We start from the raw sequence: 22,832 nt of genomic DNA on the forward strand, positions 1-22,832 counted from the left end.
AGTTATTAGGAGGCACTAATCTAGGAACCCTGTATGTCTGCACAACATACAATCCATCGAAAACATATTGAGCTATTCATCAAGGAATAGGTGACATATTGAACAGCATGAGAGGTCACGGGGGTCACCAAAGTCATTTAGCGGTCTCAAGCAATTCATTCAGTACGTGTCAGCAAAAAGAAAAATGCTCAACCTGCTGAAAGACAAATGGCACGGGACGCACCAAAGTCGGGTGGACGTGTCCTCTGGGGACAGAGAATGTGTGCGCTGACCGGCCGTCGTCACGCTGCCTGCTTGGCAAACACAATAAAGAGGTTTCTAACCGGCGTTCGTCATGAATTTAGAGTAGAGATTTCAGAGGGTCTGATCTGATCAGTTCGCCACACGTGGCGCCGTGCGAACAGACGCATGTAGAGACAAAGTCGTTAAGCGTTAAAGTGATTATGGGATTCATTTTAGTTTGGCTGTAAAGGACCAGGCGCACAGAGACACCAAACACCTCAAAGCGCTGATGAATCCATCTTCCGTCCAAGAGAACGTCCGTCCTGGATCCAATGGTTTGACATAACTCACTATTGATCATGACATTATTATAATGACTTAAAGCGCCACAATTGTTTAATGGAAAAAGTTTTTAAAATGTATAATTTTCATTATAGTTCAAGTGATGTTCACAAGCAACTGCAGCCTTTAGGAGCATTTGTAACATTAATACAAAAACAGAACATCTAGTTTAATTGATGTTACCGGATTAGAATTGCAAATGTCTTAAGAGATGCATTGCTTTAATGTTGCAGGGGACACAAAAGACATTCATTATTTTATGTTTATATAATGCGTAATTCGCATGCTGTTGGGACACCTGGCTAACAATTTATCACATGGATTTTAAAGTGTTCTAAAAACGGAGGATACTTAAACAATTAATCAGATTAAAAAAGGTGAATGCCTCCAATTGTTCCGATAATCATTTGACATTCAGTTGGTGTCGGCACACTAAGTGGAGGATAGCTTTGTTCCTGTTGACTCACTCCATGTCCATTAGCTGCTAATTGGCATCACAGGGGAGCTAAAAAAGGGACAAATAACTTTATCAGCAGCACACAGAGGTCCGCTTTTCTGTGAGGTCTTAAGAGGATTTGTGGGTCTTGGCACGTACGATTGTAGTCGGAGGAGAACGGACGGTAAATCACTCTGCACGTTTGATAAAACACTGCCCTCCTCTGGTCACTTTAAGAAGACATGTACTTATTTAGGCTCGAACGTGGCAGGCCGAACACGCATGTACGGCCATCTTTTTTCTTTTGTATGCATCCTCCTGTAACTGCATGTTTAACGACACATAGCTATGAATTTTGTGCAATTCCCTTGGACAAAGTTTGCAGATATGGCGACTTCTAGTGTTCCAACTGGAGGATTTGAATGGGATCCGGCCTTCAAATGAATAATTCCCCAGCACATACGAGACGTTGAAGAGTCGGCAGACTGGCTGAAGAACCACAATGAAATGAAAATCACAGAATATTTTAATTTCCAAAGTGGATTGTTCATTTATCCAGTGTGCTTTGCAAAAAAGGTTTTAAAGATCTCTGTATCAAAAAAAAAAAGGGAAACATTTTGTACCATTACTACGGAAACACATGAGAAATACTTTACAATTAAAACATGTCAGCATTAATGTGGATGTACAATATAAAGTCTATCACATCTACACATCTATACAGTTGCAGCCAAATATGGACGTGCATATATAAAGTACCATAAAATAGCCAGGAAAATAAAAATATGTACATTTTCCTGCTTGAATATTTCATTTATAAACAGAATTATAGGCTCCAAACTATTGAATTCTCTACACTCCCTATTAAGGAACATAAAGTGCCTTATTAGAAAGAAATTGTAGTGACACGTGCTCCATGAGAATCATTTAAATGAACAACATACAGTAAAATGCACACTTTCAAATATTAGGTAGGAATCAGCGCTATGGAGGCTCAAACCTTTTGATTCAAATCAAATAGAGCTACAACTGAGCCTTAAATAGAAAACACACTGCTGTACGGAAGCGGTCACATTTTTGTGTGAACCTTAAATAAGTAAGGCAGGTTGCGGCGTAGACATCTGTAGTACCCAACGCGTAAAGCGCAGTTCACAGCGGTTTGGTGGTACCATCGAAACTACAGTGATCTCCTACGTGCGTAGTTGTGTTTTGCAACAAAGAGGAAGTAGAAGGTAAAGGCGGGTGAAGGCATGTGGAGAATGCTTTCCCCTGAGGGACACAGTGTGATCACCCTCTGACTGGTCTCCTTTCAGTCCAATCCAAGTCTGTCGGAGCCCCCCCCCCCCTTCCCCGGCAGAGGGCGCGAGGTTCTCCCTCTTTCAGTGTTGGCATACGGTACCTCCGTTGTGGATGCACCAACTAACTCCTCCGGTCCCTGAATGCCACAGTCCTGAGAACTGGAGCCTCTCTGAGGCTGGACTGTGGCTTTTTTTTTCACCTCGGTTTCCAAACAATAACAACAAAGAAAAAAAAACCCGGAGCAAATGGGCCACGTGCTCGGCTCACAGTGAGGAGAGAGACTCCTCGCCAGTCCCAGTGTAAGTGCTTTACTGGTCAGCAGGGGCGAGCTAAGGCCGATGGAACCTGGTGGGAAGAGAGCGAAAGCATACAGAGGTTATTCTAGAGAGCCTGCACACATCTCATAAAGACATGACACGTATTGACGGGGCGCCGTGTACGAGCCTGACCTGGTATAGATCCTGCTGTCTTCGTGAACCTCCATCTCAGAGCTTTTGAATTCATTGAGCTCCTTGCGGATGGCAGCCTGCGAGGAGACATGAACGGAACCTGAGCGAGGGAAGTTTCTACCCGCTTTCGCTTTTCTACGAGCGAGGGGACAAAGATCAAAGCTGCCTGTATTCACATTATTTCTGTCTGTTAATGTTCCAGGCTAACATGAAGAGAAAGGGCTTTTAATTTAACATAAAGGTATCTTCTAACATACATTGAACTCCTGCTCCTACATATTTTCTGAGCTTCACTGGACCAGGTGATTCACTTGCTAATACTCAGCACAGTCATTAAGCAGTGCCTGCATTGTATTCCCGAGGATTCTCCTCATCACTGAATCTGCTTGAAATGGAAATCCTTGGCCGTAAAAAAAAAAAAAAGTAACGGTTCGAGCTAAGAAAGCCGAGGACATAGGAGCCCTTTTAGCACGAGGAAAGAGGTTCTGAGTTTCACCTTGTCAGCAGGCGTGAGCTTGGTCCACGGTTTATCTGCTCGCCGGTCGTAGTCGTGCGCGTGTGTGCTCTCCACGTCCTCGTGGAAACGCAGGATCTTCCTCTCCTGGAGTTCAGCCACTGTGGGTCTCTGGGACAGCTGAAGACGGAGGGGACAGGAGCACGTGTAGTGAGACCATGGTTCAATAAAACATTTTTTAAAGACGGCAAATGTCTGACACGGTTACTTGGTTGCACCCTGACCTTTCTCGTTAGCCTCCGTTTGATCTCGGATCGCTCCATTCGCCGATCATCTTCATTCTTGGCTGCAGGGAGAAAAGACATTCCATGAGAGGGGGAGACGCTGCAGCCAGTCAGGTAGATTCCACCGTAACAGAATCTCTAATTGCCGCCATGCAGCGCACAAGGCGCTGCTTTGTTTCAGCGCGGGTGCCGAGGGTCGTGAGGACAGGCGAGCGCAGTGTGCTGGTTATGAGCCGCGGATCAAAACTTGTTGACAGATTCTGCAAAGTATTTTGTTAATAAGAGAATAAGCGCCAATAAACCCAGTTGGGAAAACCTATGAGTCCGACCTATTACTACTTTGTCAAATCGTAATTACACCAATTGTTTATTATCAAAACAGATGGTACCAAGTGCTTCAAATAAAATGATCAACACTCAAAACATGTTTCAATGAATATTGAGTCAACAGTTCTGTTCTGTTGACTCAATATTCATTTGGGCATCCAAAGTTCATCACAGTAAATGATTAATCATGCAGTGTGTATATGTGACATGTGGCTCTTATGTCACCAATATTGTGCAAAGCGCTGTGTGTTTACAGACCATGTCCCTGAGGCGGGAAGGAGAAGAAAGATAAACAAAGCTTTTTGACTAATTTGTGCACACTGTTGATTTCGGCAGAGAATGAAAGAAAAGTGAAGAAGGCGCTTTCTGTGCTGCAGAGAACAGATTTAGGGGTGGAGAGTCTTACCTTGAAGGATGTTCCTCTGCTCCAACTCGTCCGCTGTTGGTCTCTGACTCAGCCGCCTGAAGACACAAAACACCGTTGACTCATTTTCTAAAAAGGCACATTTTGTCTCGTGAAAGGAGTTCCAACTAACCTCAAAACAATTATAATCACGCTATAAATAACGTACGAAACAAACTGCATGAGCCAATCTTATCAGATGGATGAAAGTTACTGGGAGGGTATGAATCATCACGTGTATTAGGACCCGATGGGAGTGTTTTACCTCGTCAGTGCCGTGCCGATCTTGTTCTTCACTGCCATCCATTGCTCCCTGTTTTGCCAACTCATGCTGTCCTGGTTCTCCTGAGATTCCCGTTCCTCTCTTTCTTGCTTTTCCAGCTTCAAGGCCAACGTGTCCTTCCTCTTGACACGACCTGCCAGCCCACCTGCTTCACATAGGACACATTTAGTTTATTTATACGGAGCTCAAAACCCAAAGATAAATCATTTGTTATGGAAGGAATTAACAAATTTCTAGCTGCGGTATCTTTTTAGCCGGGGCACATGCAGTCATTTACATCTACATGTAGCAGTATAAGAAACAAACTCACTAGGAGGGTCGTCCTCGTCCTCTTCGTCCTCCTCTTCGTCGCGGTACAGGACGGGCCCGTCAGAGTCTGAATCCTCGCCGTCCATGGGGCCTCCCACCTCGTGGATGACACTCACTCGGGGGTCTCCCACTAAACCCCTCCTGCTGCGGGGCTCCATATCGGGCTGGCGAGGAAGCCTCTTGGGTTGAAGCTTCTGCAGCTCCTCCTCCATGTCGAAGTCGTCGTCTTCTTGCCTGTGAACAAGTGCAGCTGTGAGAGAGCCGACGACGCTCGGATCCAGTTATTTTTCTGAGAGGATAATCAGCATTCACGTTGGGCCTCGTGTAACCAGAATGTGGAATTGGTAGCAGGCTGAAGCGTGTTGCTCTCTGCCAGTAACTGTGGAGCAAATTACTTTCACCTTCAGGTCCTGAGAACTTTTTTTTATTTTTTTTTTAAATTAGAACAATTTGCTCAGTTCATCTACGTAGAAAAAAATAATTAATCCAATTGGGATACATTCAAGAAAGGAATAGTTTAGAGATGTACTTTCATAGAATTACCCAGAACCCCTGCTTTGACTAATTTGAGCAAAGATCACGGGTGTTTAAACAAGAGCAAATCATGTATTAATATAAAGCATAGTCCTTAACTCTAAGTTTCTTTGTTGATTTATCAATTATTCATTTGTATAAAATCACAGAAATGGTGATAAATTGATGCAATAGGGCAGTTTTAACAAAAGATTCCTGAAAAGGGGACTGAAATAACTTTTTAGTAGTGAATTTGGTAACTGAAAGTTTCACAGTGACACATGTATTTACTCTGTCTATATGAACCAAAGAACACAATTCCAAAAATAGAGCTTCTAAACGCTGTTCTAAACTTAAAGCTCATTTCAAAAGCAAAGATTTGTTCGGCACTTACAGCCGGAGAGGCTCAATGGTGACGGGGAGAGAGTGGCGCGAGTTGCCCCCCAACTCGGTGAGGAACTCTGGAGGAGGCTCAAATAGCAGCGAGTGGGCCCTCTGGGAGCCGTCGGGGTTGGCCTGCGCCGGGGAGGGGCTTTTTAGCGCTCTCTGGATCAGGATGTGCAGGGGGATGGCGGGAGGCTGGCTGGGAGGCTCGGTGGTCGGGCTGGGGGGATCGATTTTCACGGGTGGCGCGGGACCAGTGGGAAGTTTGCTGGGCTGCTGGAGGGACTGAACCCGGGGAGGAGATGGGGGTATGTGGGTTGGCGGTGACGGCGGAGACTCAGCGGAGGTTTGGCGCGTGGCTGCGTTCGCCTGTTCCTCGTTGCCGTCTCCTTTCGGGCCAGCAGGGGGCACCGGCACGGGGAGCGGAGCTGGGGCCGTGGTGGGAGGCTTCGGGTCCGGATTGGGAGGCGATGGGTCATCGGAATGGCGCTTGGTGACGGGGGTCATTCTCTTCGGGGGCGTTGGTGGCGAGCGCTTGCCGTGCGCCGGCACTATGATGACACCACTGACGGGCTGCGTGAGCTCAGCTGTTAAAAAAAAAAACCCCAGAAGAAATCAGTACATGTTGCACAGAACGATGCTCAGAATCAAAACCACGTTCAGTCTGTAGCGGAAAAATGTCAACGAGTTGTTGTGGAGAAAAGAGGTTACTGCCGAGTTGGTTCTGTGTCAGTGGAGGGTGACGCCCCCCCATTAACACACAACGGAATCAGCAGCCTGGAAGTGGAAGCAATCAGGCTCAATGAACACATTCAAAGCACTGCAGCACAATAAATGTCCTATTTCCATGCAGCATTTAGCGTTAAATCACAACCGCAATACACATGCTTGCACTGTTAATGTTAGAACTGAGGTCACTCAAAACGCGTTGTGGTGGGGGTGAATTGATGCAACCAGTATGCAGGCTCTGTTAAGACGGGTGGAGAGCTGGTTCCCCGCCGGGTACCTGAGCGGGCCTGGGAGGCTCTGTGAGGCAGGTACACAGGGAGAGAGAGGTAGAGGCCCTGCTCGCTCTGGCGCCTCCAGCAGGTCCAATGAGGGGGCGGCCTGACCTTAGAGCCCCTGTTCAGTGAGGAAGCTGGCAAAAATGGGCGACAAATTCACGAAGGGGGGGGGGGGGGGGGTTGGTGTCAGACACTGTCAAGAAGAGGAGTGCACACCTCTCCGCCCCCCCAAAAGCGCCTTTGTGGAGGAATAACTGAGCAAGACGGAAGTTCCGACGCTCGGTACCCTCAGGGAATAAATCTTAGAGAAACCCAGAGAGCGCGATAAATCAGCCGATATCGGCGGTGTGCAGAAATTTGTCTGGAAAATTGCAGTACAAAAATGCCCAGCCATTCTGAAGTTATTCAAATAAAAGGGTGACTTGTAAAGTGTTTCTCCACCAGAGAGCACCGGCGAGGGAGATTTAGAAATTCAGAGTGCCACATTTTTATACTAAGCTAAACATATTTCAGTGATCCTAATCGTGCATTTCCATACAGGCAGTGTGTTTCTTCACAAAGAAACGCTCTCGGACAGAAAGGTCACAGATTGGAAGCTACTCCGCGCAGACTGCAATCATGAAAAGGTACCAAATGTTTGGAAACCTTCCCCCAACAGATAGTTGGAGAATGTGTCACTGCCACAGATACCGTTTTAAAGAGACAGTGCTGGGATGGGCTGCGGGTGGCATTGTGGGACAAAGAATATGACAATGTGCTGGAATCGCATAGGAATGAATCAAAGACAAGCCGGCGCACGTCGTTTCTCCAGAAACCAGTGGGTGTACACACAGAAACTGCACAACGGCAACACAGGAAAACACCATCAAAGCGTCGAGCCTCACAGGGAGGCCAGGGAGAGATTTACACTCTGAGACTATATCCTTCCTGGACAACAGTAGATCTTAAGTCCCAAAGGAAGTTTGTTGTAATAGCGTCCACAAGACGGGAAAAAACGTCGCTGTCACTCGCTTTCTTTGACTCAAAAATGAAGTACATTTTGTCAGAAGCAGAAAATAGTCGAGAGCATCTCGCTTTGTAAATCGGTGCTGAAAAATGACTCAGAAGTGAGGTCGTAATTGAATTGCAGTTAAGCAACGTCGACTCACTGAAATAACATTAATGTTCTGCTAAATTACATTAAAGTAATTTGAAAGAACATTCTGAATTAAGAAAGAACATTCAATATATTTATGTAATGTATGAAAGCAGCGCATTTATGTCAAAGACATTTGTAACTACTGATGTGTGCGGTGCAACCGGTTTTTGGGTAACCGTCATTAGGAAATCCGCTCCGCCTCCTCTTCATTCAAACTACTCCGGCATGTTTGAACTCACACGCTTGTGGTTCAACAGGCCGTTGACTCACAGGGACTCCAACGTCTTGAACACGTTTTGAGACTAGCGGAAAACACTGCAGCAGTAGTCTGGGTTGAGGAAAGATACACAAACACCACAGCTACAAACTCACCAAACAGTGCAGGGCTGCTGTTGCGGTGGGTGGGTTTGGGAGGCGGCACGGGGGGCTGCTTGGCGTGGGGGGGGACCGGCGGCGGGTCGGAGTCCGCCGAAGAAGCTGGTCGCGGCAGGTCCTCAACTATGAGGGACACTGTCCTTGGGGGCTTCGCCACGGCAACAGAGGAGGAAGAGGATGAGGAGGAAGAGGACGAAGACGAAGAGGTGGGAGCAGCAGTAAGAAATTTAGGGGGTTGCAGCGCCTGTCTGCTTGATGGGAGTTCATGCTGAGAGTCTTTTGGTGGACGAGGTTCTGGGGTGAAGTGGACGCCAACGGACTCTACGGAGAGGACACACACACACACACATTACAGGAAAGGTCACAACAAAAAGGAGTTTCTCTCAGTAAACACAAAGCTGCAATCACATGCAGTCCAATGTTAACTGAAGAAGATACTTCGTGGTTAAGGTTACTCGAGGGAACAGGAATCAGACAAATCTCCATTCTACAAACAGCAGACAAATCGAAATCCAAAATCCATGCGGGAGCAGCTGGTTCTGCAGTATCAGAGCTCCAGTCAAATTAAGCTGGTTGGCTTCATAAGGAAATGCAGTTCAATCATCTACACTATCAGGAGACTTTGGTTAGCACGCATGCTGGCGTTTCATCAGAGCAAAACATTCATTGAAGATTTCCAGAACCAAAATAAAGTCAGTCAGTATTTTTGCCAACTTGACACAATAAAAATGACAGAAATTCTTTGTCCACTGACACATGAACAATTTGGTGTGCAATAAAGACAAATCTCAAACTCCAGGCTGAAGCAACAAGCATTTAGGGCAAGGCACACAATATCTTCATAAACTGGTGAGCTTTGAAAGTTTCGTCTCTTCTACTTTATTAAGAGGAGAGCGTCGCGAGCTGGAAAGTTGAAAGAAAACTGAAAGAAAAACAAAACAGGCAGCTGTTACCTGAGCGGTCTCTGAACTCTGTAGCCTGACTGTATCTGGGCAGAGACGTCCTCTTGTCGGCCTCGGAGGCTGCGCGTGCCCTCTTGTTGTCCTCCGAGGAGGACTTCTGGAGGGGGGGGCGCAAGTCCACCTCGGGGACGTGCCTGCCGTTTGGCCGCGGCTCATCCGCAGGCCGCTGAGGCTCCGGCTGTTCCCTCCTCTCCTTCTCCTCCCTCTTGTCCCGCTCATTTCGCCGCTCTCTTTCGTTCCTCTTGGCCCAGTCGTCATGTCTGTCCTTTTCCTCTTTTCTCTCTCGGTCGTCTCGCCTGTCTCGGTCGTCTTTCCTCTCCCGGTCTTCTGGATCTCGGTTCTCTCTCCTGTCCCTCTCGACCCGCCGATCCTTATCTTTGTCCCTGTCGTCCCGCCTTTCTCTGTCGTCCCGGTCTCGGCGCTCCTTTTCGTCCCGGTCTCGGCGCTCCTTTTCGTCCCGACGCTCCCTCTCGTCCCGGTCTCGGCGCTCCTTTTCGTCCCGACGCTCCCTCTCGTCCCGGTCTCGGCGCTCCTTTTCGTCCCGGTCCTTCCTTTCCCTCTCCTCGCGGTCTCGTCTTTCCCTATTGTCTCTCTCCGCTCTGTCGTCTTTCCTCTCCCTGTCATCCTTCCACTCTCGCCTGTCTCTCCGCTCGACTCCCCCGTCCCGTTCTTTTTCCTCTCGCAAGTCCCTCCTTTCTGCGTCCTCCTTAGTCTTTCTTCCTCTGTCCTCCCGGTCGTCCCGCTTCTCTTCTCTGCGGTATCGGTCGTCCTGCGGAGGTCCTCGGGGCAACGATCCCGCCCTCTTATCGACGTCTGAGGGGAGGCGGCTCCGTTTGTCCATGTCCGCGGAGAGGCGCACGTGGGAGTCCACGTCCAGCGGCGCCCGGTTACTGCGGGAGGCGTCTGACGGCGCTCGGCCTCGGCGCTCGTCTACTTGGGGCAGCCGGAGGGTGGTCACCTTGAGGTCGGATTCCCCTCGGGACACTCGCACGGGCTCAGACGTCTTGTCCGCGTCCACGGGGTGCCCGTTCTTCACCGGCGGCGCTTTGGAGTGGTTCACGTCGTTGCTGCTCTCTGTCGGGGAAACACAGTTAGGATTATTACAAAAGGAGGCAATTTATCTTCTTTAACAGACTAATAATAATAACAACAACTTGAAGTTTGACCTACCATTTTCTGGGACATCCTTTAAAACGCCTCTGGCAATCAGCTCTTGGCGACTTTTTCTAACAGAAATTCTTCTTTCCAAGGCTGAAAAAAATAGAAAAAATAAATTAGATTCATGTAGCGCAGATAACAAACGGCAATAAGAAGTCTTTGTATCCAGCGTACCTATCGATGTTTCAGCAAACTTCTCACTTGGCTTTTTCTTCCTCCATTTCCAGGGCTTGAAGATCTTCCCCATCTTGGAGAACTTGCCTTTGCGTTTGGTCGGAGGTGTTCCCCCACCAGAGTTTCCTTCTTCGCCCCCTGTGGTGCTGTGCTGCAGGTCGACCTCATTGTCTGCACAAACGGGACCGAAGACGACGCAAATAGTTTAGAGAGGTACTTTGCAAACGTTAAGCTTCATGTTTTTTGGGGGGTTTTTTTTAGAAGGTTGGATTTTTATCTCTCCAGAAGGTCAAAGCATTTAGTGCAGTGTAACACAGCGAGAGATCAATACGCACTTCACCAGCAGTCGCACATCAGTTAAACGTTTAAAAAGGCTCTGAATGAACAACATCTCAACAATGATGAAAGACTTTACGTGTTCTATAACAAATCATTGTGTTTGTGTCAATGGAACTGAAAAGTCCCAGTTGGCAAACAAAGATATTATTTAGGCTTAGCACAGAATTCTCGGCAAGTCTCTAATCAGCAATTTGGCAGAGTGGAATTTAATTTTCAACCTCGCTAAATGCCCACATCCAGAAATACAATATAGAAGGAGCATCCTACACTGTGAGAATGTGGAGACAATCATATAAAGTAGATGGTGCCTTCCCCGTGGCTGCAGCAGACACTTTTAGAATGCTGATCAGGTATGAGTGTCCGGTGTCCGGTGCCAGAGCTCAGCTCCAAGCTGTCGCTTCAACCATCTGCCATAATAAAAAATAAAAAATAGGGACACGGCTGGTCCAAATCCCAATCACTGGCCTGGCTGCCTCAGCTGCCATCTGAGAGCCAGGCGGTGAGATATTGGCACCGCTTTTGCTGGTATTATCTACAGGGTCGTGTGAATTAATGCGAAATCTGCCACAAAGGGGATCGGCTCCGAATGGACCGTGCAAAAGCCTCGGCATGAGTCAGGTTTGCCATCTCTTTAAAAAAAAAAAAAAACACCGTGATAAGCACACCGCTTTGACAGAAACTAAAAATATAAAACATGAACCGTATTTTCCTACGTTTGTTCTTATGCAATAAAAAAGACAGCAGGAGGTGGGTGAAAAGCCGCCATTAAGGAGGTTTAAGTGAGGAGTCACACCGCGAAACATCTGCCCGCAGAAGGTTTATGTGCAGGCAGGAGGGAACCTGGATGAAGCATCCAATGTACCATAAGCTGAGCCCATCTTACCCAGTAGAGCCTTATGACAGTGTGAAGGTGACACAGGCTATGGGCACACAGAAAGAAATTTGTTGCGGTAGTTATATTTCAGGAGAATAAAAAAAAATAAAAAATAACAGGATCAAAACAAACCTAGGAAAAATAACTAAAAACGTTGGAAGAAAACCATAGAATTTAACAATTCTATATCAGATATTGGCACGTAATCAAGCCACATAAATAAAGTATGAAACCAGTCTTGAATCACACACACAAATACGGGGGAGACTAATGGGGTCCGGAGAGGAAAGATATAGGATGGTTTCTATCCATCAAACACATTACTGACCGATTCCAGGCTGAACCAACATCAGACAACTGGTTGTCACACACGTTTCATCGAGGAATTCAAATTGTAGCTTTTACAATCTGCGGATGTTTTTTTTTTTCAAGGTCAGGGACAAATGTAAATATCAGGAGGCAGCTTAGGCACAAGCATGCTCATGGAACAGAGGTGTTAATGATTACGGCATTGTTTATTAATCACTGACTAGATTGACCGGGAGTAAAAGAGCTGGCACTGCAGATGTCCAGGTTTGTAGTTTCTTTTCATTCATTCGTTCCTTTACGGTCAAGATAAAAGTGCCATGGACGGCCAACAACAGTGACAACACATTTATTTCTCCACATGTGATAGAATCTTGCCCTCACTGCGATCGCAGTAAGCTGCTTTCCTGCAGCTCTTCATCTAAGCGTCTTTTGACATTACTGACACATTAGACCGGACAAATATTAGTGAACAGTGAACAGTAGAAGCACTTCTGCATGTTGTCAAGGCAATGGGGGAGGTAGGGGGGGGGGGGCTATTTTTAATTTTCAACTTGATCATTTGTGGGCTGCAGCCCTTTAATCAATACATGACTGGGTTAAGCTGCGTTGAGTGTCCATCATGTTAGGCCACATCTCATTCACGGCCTGTGACATTGGGCGAAACGCTCCGGGTAATTCTCACATGACATTCGCAAAATTCAGCGGCATCGCAAGGTAGCGAGATTCTGGCAGATGTGGAGGAGGCAAACCCAACCAACGCATGAAGAAGAAGCACAATCGTTACAGGATTACCAGACACTTGCAATTTTCAGTTTCTATTGGCAGCTTTTTTTGAAGTGATCGAATGCGCAATTACGGAGGTGAAAAACAGACTTGTGCGTCTGCTCTCTGATTCGGGCTCCACCCAGTTCTATAAAGAACAGGCAAGTAGTTTTCCCATATGTGGTCCAGCATCTCCCCAACAGACCGTCTACTTCTATGTGACATAACCAGTTCCACACTAATATTCTGCAGCTAACTAGCTTCCTGATAGAACGTGCGTGCTGTCAGAGGGAGCAGCAGACATCTGTACTTTATCACGGTCAAAGTAAACAGTTTGACTCTGCTGCCACAGCAGTGGCTGTGTGGCTGGAGCACAACGCCCATCAGCAGGCAGACTAGCCTAACATGTCGTGAGGCATCTCAAAACTATTGCATTGCAACACTATCTTGCATCTCATGCAGAGCAGATAGATGCGTACTCTTCAGCCTTGACCGCCTCTACGATTGTCTCTTTGTCTACACGCAATCGATAAAAATGTCAAAGCTTCGCAACAGCAGGTCAGTTCAGGGTTTCTTTCTCTACGAACGTGCCCGTTACCGCTAACGTGTGAGCAGTTTTTGTGTGCACATGTATTCAGAAAGGATCTAAAATGTAGTTTTTGCTACGATACACCCAGTTTAATTGCATATCCAGGGGCTTGTTACATGGCATGTAACCACGTATGACCAACTGTTGCAGCAGTGTTGTTCATAAAGTCTTATTTTGCATCCAACCACCGTATGAAGCGGAGCAGGCCTTTGCCTGCATGTGAGCACAGAGGTCAATGAACTCGGTGCAGCGTGCACAGCTATTTCTGACCCGGGCACCAGCGGGTGGTGAACAGGGAGGGGTGGTGTGGAAGTGAACTGGGGGGGGGGGCGGGGAGGGAACTACTTGATCGAAGCAGAGTGCGACGCGGTGACCCTGCGCGGTGGAGCACGACAATCTCAGACGGCGGCTTAGAAAACGGTTACGAACCCTGACAGAGGCGGTGAAAGTCAAAGGGTATGCAACCCATAGTGACTCTAAACAGTCTGATTCATCAAAACCTTAGACAGCAGTAACAACGCGGAGGCTTCTCTAAATGTTCAACCATTCAGGCACAGAGGACTACTGCCCAAAAAGGCATGAAACGTGCACTCAGCACTGATGCAATACCTTCAAGACCTCGGGTCAAGCTGTCCGTATAACTCATGCCAATCACATGACACCGACTAAACAGAATCATACGCCAGAGGCTGAAATGCGTTCCGTAATCAGCAAAGAGGATGTTGCTTGTTTAGGAAAAAGTTTTAAGTGTTTCAACAGAAGCCCTCAGTAACACATAAAGCAAATATTAGTCCTACGGATTAGAAGTCAGCAGCGCCAACAATCAACAGCTCAGTGTCAGCACTTTAGGGACGAGGATGTTCTGCAGAGCCTGTGTTGCAGTTGCTTGATCTAAATAGCTACCAACTGTATAATCAAAAGATGATTTGCGGGTGCGCAAATAGCACATGAAAGAGGATCCTGCTTTTGACAGCAAACACTCATTCTGAAGGTTTAAGACCGTTATAAGCATTGCCCGAGAGACGGGGGCTTTGTGGTTCTCTTTACACCTGTGGACTACAAAAAGGACTTGAGAAGCCAGATAATTATAATTCAAAAACGCACAACCACATGGGCGAGCTGGTGTCAGGTGGTGCCTTGTACCCCCCAATCTTGTTTTCTCTGGGGGGGGGCGGGGGGGGGGCGTCCGTGGTGAGAAGGCGCGCAGACAGAGAGGTGTTTGTGTAGTTTGTACATTTCGCAATCACCACATTCCATCTGCACGCATTCTTCTATACCCGTCTGTGCCTGTTGCTCTCTGCCTTCGAAATTATTTTTTTTTATAAAAACACCCCACCTCAGCAGAGAATCCCGCTCGGCGGATCTTCCCCAAAGCAAACACACCAGGCGTCCTAACCTTCGACGGCTCTACCCGCTCGCTGCGACCGTTGCCCTTTGACTCACCCGCGTCGCGTTGGCCCGGTTGCTGGGCCACAGTTTCCGTGCTAGCACTGTTTCCCATGCTGAGACTCCCGTCCCGGCTGGCCTGCTGGGCCCTGCCTCCCCCGGGGCCGGAGGCGGGAGAGGAAAACCTAACGCCGCCTCGCTCTTCCTCAAGCAGGCATGGAGCTCCTGTAACTTAACACCGTCCTGACTGCTCACCCGTGTCGTTTGGTTTCTCTTGTCTCTGGTCTCGCTCTCCCTCCAAACCCACCCCCCCCACCCTCCTTCAGCCTGTGTGATTTGGTCTCTCCCACTCCTTCCTCCCTCCTTCTTTCTCTCCCTTTAAATGCAAACACAGTTGCTCGGTCCCTCCCTTCACGTAGCTCTGACTTCATAAATAAGGTACGGCAACATGGTAATCCGGCAGATGCCTTTCATTCCGGAGGGCAGATTTCTCGGGGGCAAAGTTCACGGCAGGCGAGCTTTGAGGTTTGGCCAGATGAGACATTGAGCTCAGAGAGATTTGCGATGCAGCGGGGGGGCCCTCCTGCCAGCAACATTTCCCAAACCGACGAAACTATACTCCCCAAAGGGGCGAGGGGCGGACGGCGCAGGGTGAGGTAACTCGAGAGGTGGAAGGTGAGTCGATCCGAGGTAGAGCCCACAGCCGGAGGACAGGAAGTGACACGGCACCGGTGTCGGATGAGTCCACGGTTTGCACTTTCAAGCTATGAAATTCCAACTGATGACACTTTTGGTAGATATTAGCGACGCCGTTTTACAACAGCACAAGGTTTATTTCACCATTTCGGTACATGCGTTTTTATTATAACGTTTCCCTGCCACTTGGTTAGAGTGAATTTGAATAATTTGGAGCTGTATCTTTAGAAATCAGCACAATAACAAATAAAAAAAACTGTACTGAAAACACCTGCCCCTTACTTTTACATGATATAATCGCTCTTAATCTTCTAGAAACACATCTAAGAGCATCTCCAAGCAGAGTTCTAAACACACCCTAACAACCGGACCAGACTCAAGGCCAGAACGCGTCTAAAGGCCCTCTGCGTCTGCACATTTCTATCAGAGCGCTGCGTGATGAAGTTATCTGTAATCAGTGTGTGGGAGTAAGAGGAAGTCTTCCATGCATGCTAGTTACAAAAACAAACAAAAAGAAGGGAGGTTAACCTTTTAATTTAACTGCTAATAAGACTAATCATTTTTTCAAAGTTCTAGGTTTACTCAAAAGACAAACCAGTGTAGTAACCTGTTGATGACAGGGAGACCTGATGTTTATATTTCCTAAAAAAAATGTTTGAGTGCTAAAGCTACTAATTTAGGACATAATATTTAAAGTTTGGAATTACTAAAAGGTAAAAATAGAAAGAGGCTTTGTCAGGTGTGAATGAAAATAAATCCGTCGGGAGAAAAATGTTACATCATTGTTGCGCCATCTGGTGTCCGAGGGAAGCTACAGCACCTCGACAGCGGAATGTGAGGAATGCAGGTAAAAGCTTTCGGTAAATGGCGGAAATGATGAGTAAACAGAGCGGGATCACAGAAGTATGACTAATTGGGGCACTGAAATCCTTCACTGTTAACCAGAGAGCTGCAGCAGATGGGGACAAACTAGTTTTTTCTTTCAGGCTCGTAAACAATCCACTCTCAACATGTGAACACTAAGCCCAGCTGAACGAAGCCATGACTCATACAAACATAATCAGACCGCGTCATCGTGACAACTCCAAAACATTAAAACGCTAATATAATGTAACACAAGCAAGCAAACCCGCTAAACCACCCTGCCCATTGGATCAAATTTCAAGGTCATGTGATGAGTTGTTGTTGCCCGTGTGAGAGCCGTGTTGTCTTGTGTGAAGCACATCGCTTTGAGAACAATTAGAGGACATACAATTTATTTGTTATGCTCGGACAATAAGGAAGGGAGGAGAAGATCAGCGCTCTTTAATCTGTTCCTGCCGTGGCCCACCTGCCAATAAAAAAGGGATTGCCCTCTCCAGTCGAGACTTTCAATGGACCAAAAGCAATCATATTTAAAAATAGTATCACAATAGTTCTATGAATATTATTTCAGCAAAGAAAATTTCGTCAGCTTAAAATAAGAAAAGATCATTATAGTTTAAATCAGGTGAGGTGAGAAAGCGCTGTTCAGCATAACATCAGATAAAAAGCAGGTTTACTCACGAATGCACTCAGACTGAACAGCCATCCTCGGTATATTCCCACTGATAAATACACTGCTACTGCTCAGCCCACTCAGCAGAAAATGCTGTTGCGTTACCGACACACGAGTGACAGCGAGAGAAACCGTCACCTTTGCTAACCTACAGGTGTGTCCTCTGCGGGAGAGCCAATCAGATCGCTGCAGTGTCATCGGAACACTGCGCAACACCAGGCCAACCCCGTCACGCTCAAATTCATAACCAAACACTGCGCTTGTTGACTCACCACTTTCTGTCATCACGATACTATCGAGGAGATAAGGCCAGTCTCACTACAGCACAAAAAACTCCTTTAAAAAAAAAGCTTATAATCTGCTAACATTTGGGGCTATCAGCGCAATAATACATCACACCCATATGATACAAATTGTGTGTAATATATATATAAAAAATTAAGCTTACCAGGATTTTCCATCAGTGTTCCAAACTCAGCAGTCAGTAGCTTCTGAAACATAGATGGGATAATTAAGATATTTAAAAGAATAATAATGTGACACATTGAGTTTGATACAGTGTGATAAATCTGAAAACAGTGAAGTTCAAAAAAAAAAAAAAAAAGCACTGCACTGAAATAAAAAAGATAATTAATTAAACCTAAGTCAAGTGGTTCAGAAATTATGCATCATTTCTTTTCCTCAGTGACTTACAGTGCACGGCTTTAAAGAAACCTAAAATCCACCAAAATTCTGAATTAGGAGAAGTCCATACACCAGGTTGCTTGTTGGAAGGCAGTGATGCAATGATCTCAAGGTTTCTTCCTGCACGCAGCGATTGACTCAAATGACGGCCCTGCCTGTAATTGGTCGAAGTTGCCGGGTGTGGCTACGTCGCGCACAGAGACGGTCCCAACGGCAGCCTTGGGCTGAACTTTGGAACGTCAGAAGTCCCTTGAAAGTGACTGAACAGGCTGCACAATGTGTACACTACAGCATAAAAGGGGGGCAAGCGTTTCACCTTCTTATCAGCTGGACTTCTTTAGGAACGGAGGAGCACCGTTTCTCTCTGGATTCCGCTGTAGAAGGTGGTTGTGATCAAATAAAAGTGCAATAAGAAAATAGAACTGCGGCATCACCATTCAGCTATAAAACGCTTTTTAGTTAAACGTACTTCTACTGAGGATCATTGATAAAGTCTTCCCCATTAACGCTGTACGTGAAATGTAGCTTTCAATACTGGTTCCGGGCCGGAAACCCGCAAGGTGATACGGCACACCTGTAAAATATAGAAACAAATAAACTAAGAGGAACTAGAACACTGGGATAAATAGTCAACTTGCTTCCTCGTGCAAGAAATTCCCTTTAACTTAAAGCTGAACGCAGTTCATTAGGTACTTTAATAGATAGTTTAATTGGATGGAAATTTCTTGGATAGTTCAAGTTCTTGCACAGGACTTGTCAACAAACAATTGTTTAACGAGGTAGATTAAATGTGCGAGTCACCTTTCTCAAGAGCAGAAAAACCCCTGTGCCTGCATTTGGCTCAGTCAGACTAGTTTGACAAGTCTTTGCATACACAACACATGCTCAACAGCTGCAGGCCAGGCTACATGTCGGCAGAGTAAACTACTTCAAAATGAGAGATTCTACTGCGCTTGTGTGTATGTATCACTGCTAAATATTGGTAACTGGGGTTTTCAGCGGATTACGAAAACCAACATGTAGTCAAAATAAAAAAAAAACATCCATTTATTGATTGCTGGCAACCTGCTTGTAAAGAGTGAGAAGTTGATACGAACTTCTCTCACAAATAATTCACTAGATCCAGCACCACAAGTCTGTTCTCGGATGTCCTCCTGCTGCAACGCAAACACAGAGGTGAGTTAATGTGCACGAAAGCCGGTTAAAAAAAAAAAAAATAAAATAAAAAAAAAAAGCGCTGCACAGCCGGGACTCCCAAGCCCGCATTGTAATGCCGAAGCCCTCAGAATACCGTGTGAACATGGATAAGAGCCACACAGGTGCACACCTCGTCTGGTCGTTATTTAACACGGCATCCAAAGGTCGAGGAGGAGATGCCGCGTGATCGTTCATCTCAAGCCGTTGCTTCCTCGCCTGTGGTGAAATCGCGCCCACATGACATTTCTCATGATTAGACAACACCACGCACAATTTGAAGAACAATATTGCTGGATTCCAGATTTTCCGGTTTGGTTACAGGATCAGCTGATATTGCAGTATTTCCTCTTGAGTTAAAGTGTACGTCCTCTTTCAAGGTTGAATAGAGAGAACGGGAGGCTGGTTTCAGGTGGTTCCAAGCTAAAAGATCCTGATCACGTGACGTCACGATACTTTTTTTGTATCATCCTCTTCATTGTGAGAAAGAGGCAACCTTTTCTTTGTTTTTCTAAAACAGTGTTTATTTTCATCAATATAAAACCATTTCAAAGATATTTTTTAATAATCCAGTTAATCAATGTCACATAATCCCGTTTGTTCACTGTAAACTCCCAATATAGCTGACTAAGAACTCCCTGTTTACTGGATAAAAGAATGGAGCCTTGCACAGCACAATCAGCCATGAGACCAGGTTCATTCTGCCGACTTGGCAATCGTGGAATGAAAAACCAAGCTCTGGGCTGGTTTGGAAGAGAGCGGCTTCAATGTCAATGACTGCCAACTGATAACGGCATCTGGTTATCCAAGTCTCACACAGATGAACACGATTTTAAAAAGCTCAAAACAAATGATACGGTCACATCCGTTTTCTAGTGATTACCACCGTACCGACCATAGATTGCTCTGCCAAATGCAGACACTGCCATAGTTTGCTGCCAATCTCAAGAGGTTTTAGGAATCAGGGTATGCGTTGGAGGAGGGTTGCACAGCGCAATAAAATATTGCGCTGTGCAACCCTCTATTTTGTGGTATGCACAATACCACAAAATAGAGAAGTTTCAGAAATATTGATTCTGACAATGTGTCAGATTCTTCTTTATGACAGTAGTACAAGAGAAAAATTATAATTATACAAATCATTGATCTTGGCAAAAAAAAGGCTGCTTTTCCAAAACGTTTTACATAAAAACCCATTCACTTTTTGAGACACGTCCTCACTAACAAAGACTGAACAGGAGCATTTACCCTGCCTAGTGTGCCGAGGTAAAAATGGCCTCCAACAGGTTGGAGGGCAGCCACAGACGTGTTATTGCAAACAAGATTACACTTGTGTGGACCGCGGCAGGTGTCCATTTCCCACCGGCTGATTCCTCTGAAAACAAATTCCAATACCCCATCACATTCCTTTCTCAACCTCCTCCCGAAAAAAAAAAGTTATCCACCTCTTTGCAACCAATTAGATAGGGACGACATGTACAAGCACCTCTTCTTCTGGATTTAGTCAGGCGTTATCCCTCACAGCAACAACCCACCGCCTGCATACAAAGCACACTAACGTGGCTGGCCCCATTACAGTGCTGCCAATCTAGAACAAATAGCTGCAGCTCCCCTTTGTCTTCCCTGTTTGGTGTCCTGTAGGGCGTATTTTGCTGCTTTCAGTCAGTACTAAAAGCACCTGGTGCTTGTTGAAACAAGTAGCCTGGACTGGGGAAAGAATGGAGGAGGAATGGAGGCAAGTTGCATCCAAATAGTTCACACCTGAAGCCACTGTTACGTAACGCAGCAGGCGCCATTCAAAGGGTCTGGGGACTCAGAGGTAACCTTACTACATTGAGAGTACAAAACATCAGATAAATACATGCACACGGATCTTACGGGTCTTGGAAAAAACCGCCAGCTGACGTCCGACGTCACAAACCACTTATTTCAATGTATCCAGACTAATCCTAGCGGTTACGTTACGTAGAATTTAATATCAACAAGCTAACGGCGGACAGGTAACGTTACAGGTGGCGGATGACGTGCTAATTTGAGGAAAGTTAACATAACAACTTTACAGAGCCCGAATGTCTGCGTCCCGGTGCATGCCTCCCTCCTAACTGACCGACCCAAGCTGGATGCGTGAGCTAAAGATAAGAGGCATTACAAGCGCCACAGAGCATGATGCTAATCCTGCTAGCTAAAAGTAAGCTCGAGCCAGCAACAGGTAGCTCCCGTCCCGGTACTCCAGCGTTAGCATGGGCAGCTAACACGAATTAGCTGGAGCTTGTCGTTCCAGCGACAAGGAGACGGGTTTACCGTGGCTGTTAAGAGGCGACTCACCTTTACAGTGAATCCGGATACCTCGCGTGGAAGTGTATCCAGACGGTCTGTACCTCGTCGTTTCTCGTCCCGGATTACTTTTGACACTTGTCGCCGCTGTCCATTAGAGGGGGGAGGGGGGGGGGGGGGCAAGGCGGAACTAGCTTCACTAACTAACGTCACCTTTTGACCAAAATGAAGTAGCAAAAGTAACTTTCTGTAGCGGATGAAAAGATAAAGCAAGCAAGCATTGCATGGACCGGACAGCCAAATGCCGAGACTGCCGTCTAACGTTGTATTTAAACGTTTGTTAATACTTTGCTGTCAAAAGGTGTTGTACGTTAACTGTGTAAGGAGATTAAATAATGGTGCGCATGCGCACTTCGTCGGAGGGTGGCGGCTGCTCCCCCACCTGCAGAGCGAACCCAGAGCCGTTTAACCAGAGTCACGTGATCTCCTCCCACTCCGTTTGACCCTTTTTTTGTATATCCATGGCAGCTAAAGAATTCATTTCTTCTCTTTGCATCCCATAAAATAGAGATTGCATATCATCAACACAAAAAAGAGCATGTGCATTGGAGCACACTAGTAGATTTTTCATCACTAAATTGTTAGATTAAGAGAAGTGATTCTAATAAATCATACTGGATACAGCTAATTACACTTTAAAAACAGCATATAACTATCATAAATATTGCTACTATAGAGTTAGATCGCATTAATGTGATAATATTTCCCAAAAACTTTTTTTGCCAGTTTTTCCTGAATGATTGCTCAAAAATGCTTGCTTGTGTTTAATGGTGCATTTGAAAGTTGCAAATCCTCAGAGAACTATCTAGAAAAAATGGTCAGATGTTTTAGAAGTGTGCCTTGTAAGGAATATTGAAAGGACAGAACAGTTTTGTCTTCCCTTAAAAATGTTCATATTCACTGCTATCTACATTTCAAGTTGCATTCAAGTGAGTGAAATCGGAACTCTCTCTCCATTTTACTCTTCAGAGGGTACAGCAATCAAAGGAATGAATACTGTAATGTCTTTCTGTCATTTGTTGAAAATGGTGTGAGCAGTTTATGTATTTGAAGAGCAATGATCAGAGAGAACGATTAGTCTGCCATCTGCTGGACTGGCAAAGACTTTGCCACTGAGTGCAGAGGTGCAGTTCATGAACAAGTCTGAAAACAAACAACCCACAGATTAACCTTAACACTGCATTTTATCTAATCCCAGGACTAATTCAAACCAGATATTTTTCTTTCAATAATAACTGTAGATTTACAATCCTTATTTAAAGTAAAAAAAAAAAGAAAATTAGGATAGTTTCACATCCTTTTCCAGAAACTTTAATGTTTGCAGTAATCCAAGAACAATGCATCGATGGCGGAGCTGATACTGAAGCAGTCAGTTTGATATAATCCCACCAAAATAGATGCAGCCTTTGTTTTTCTGGTATTATTAAGTAAACATGCAACACAGTGCTGCCTCCTGTCAGAATAGATGCCCAATCTTGTTTTTTCCCTGCTGAATACTGCAGCCTTCATGAAAGGAACTGTTGGGAAAAGTCACACAAAAGCAAACCAGTGACCCTAAATTGTAGTCAGTTTACTCTGACTGCCGCTGACAACTGTTTTTAATGAACCAGTT

General features: G+C 45.8%; 1 protein-coding gene across 18 annotated transcripts; it reads right to left on the reverse strand.

Annotated features, from left to right (window-relative positions):
- Positions 1–1,508: 1,508 nt before the first annotated feature.
- On the reverse strand, positions 1,509–21,575 carry phactr4a (phosphatase and actin regulator 4a). 18 transcript variants are annotated; one of them, XM_078080873.1, is made up of 16 exons: positions 21,212–21,575; positions 17,457–17,499; positions 10,517–10,687; positions 10,355–10,435; positions 9,689–10,258; positions 9,176–9,622; positions 8,220–8,543; positions 6,712–6,843; positions 5,716–6,292; positions 4,810–5,042; positions 4,482–4,647; positions 4,220–4,275; positions 3,487–3,548; positions 3,245–3,382; positions 2,749–2,825; positions 1,509–2,644 (listed from the first exon to the last, which is right to left on the reverse strand). In XM_078080873.1, the coding sequence occupies exons 2-16, from the start codon at positions 17,467–17,469 to the stop codon at positions 2,629–2,631; spliced, it is 3,063 nt and encodes a 1,020-aa protein (XP_077936999.1). In that variant the 5' UTR covers positions 17,470–17,499; positions 21,212–21,575; the 3' UTR covers positions 1,509–2,628. The 18 variants fall into 18 exon arrangements, with proteins under 18 accessions (XP_077936999.1, XP_040044518.2, XP_077937004.1 ...); XM_040188584.2 differs by having other exon boundaries at positions 9,176–10,258; XM_078080878.1 differs by lacking the exons at positions 6,712–6,843; positions 21,212–21,575 and adding exons at positions 18,009–18,066; positions 18,162–18,261 and having other exon boundaries at positions 9,176–10,258.
- Between the last annotated feature and the right edge of the window lie 1,257 nt (positions 21,576–22,832).

This window comes from Gasterosteus aculeatus, chromosome 10 (genome assembly GCF_964276395.1).
Source record: "Gasterosteus aculeatus chromosome 10, fGasAcu3.hap1.1, whole genome shotgun sequence".
In the NCBI taxonomy this organism is placed as follows: domain Eukaryota; kingdom Metazoa; phylum Chordata; class Actinopteri; order Perciformes; family Gasterosteidae; genus Gasterosteus; species Gasterosteus aculeatus.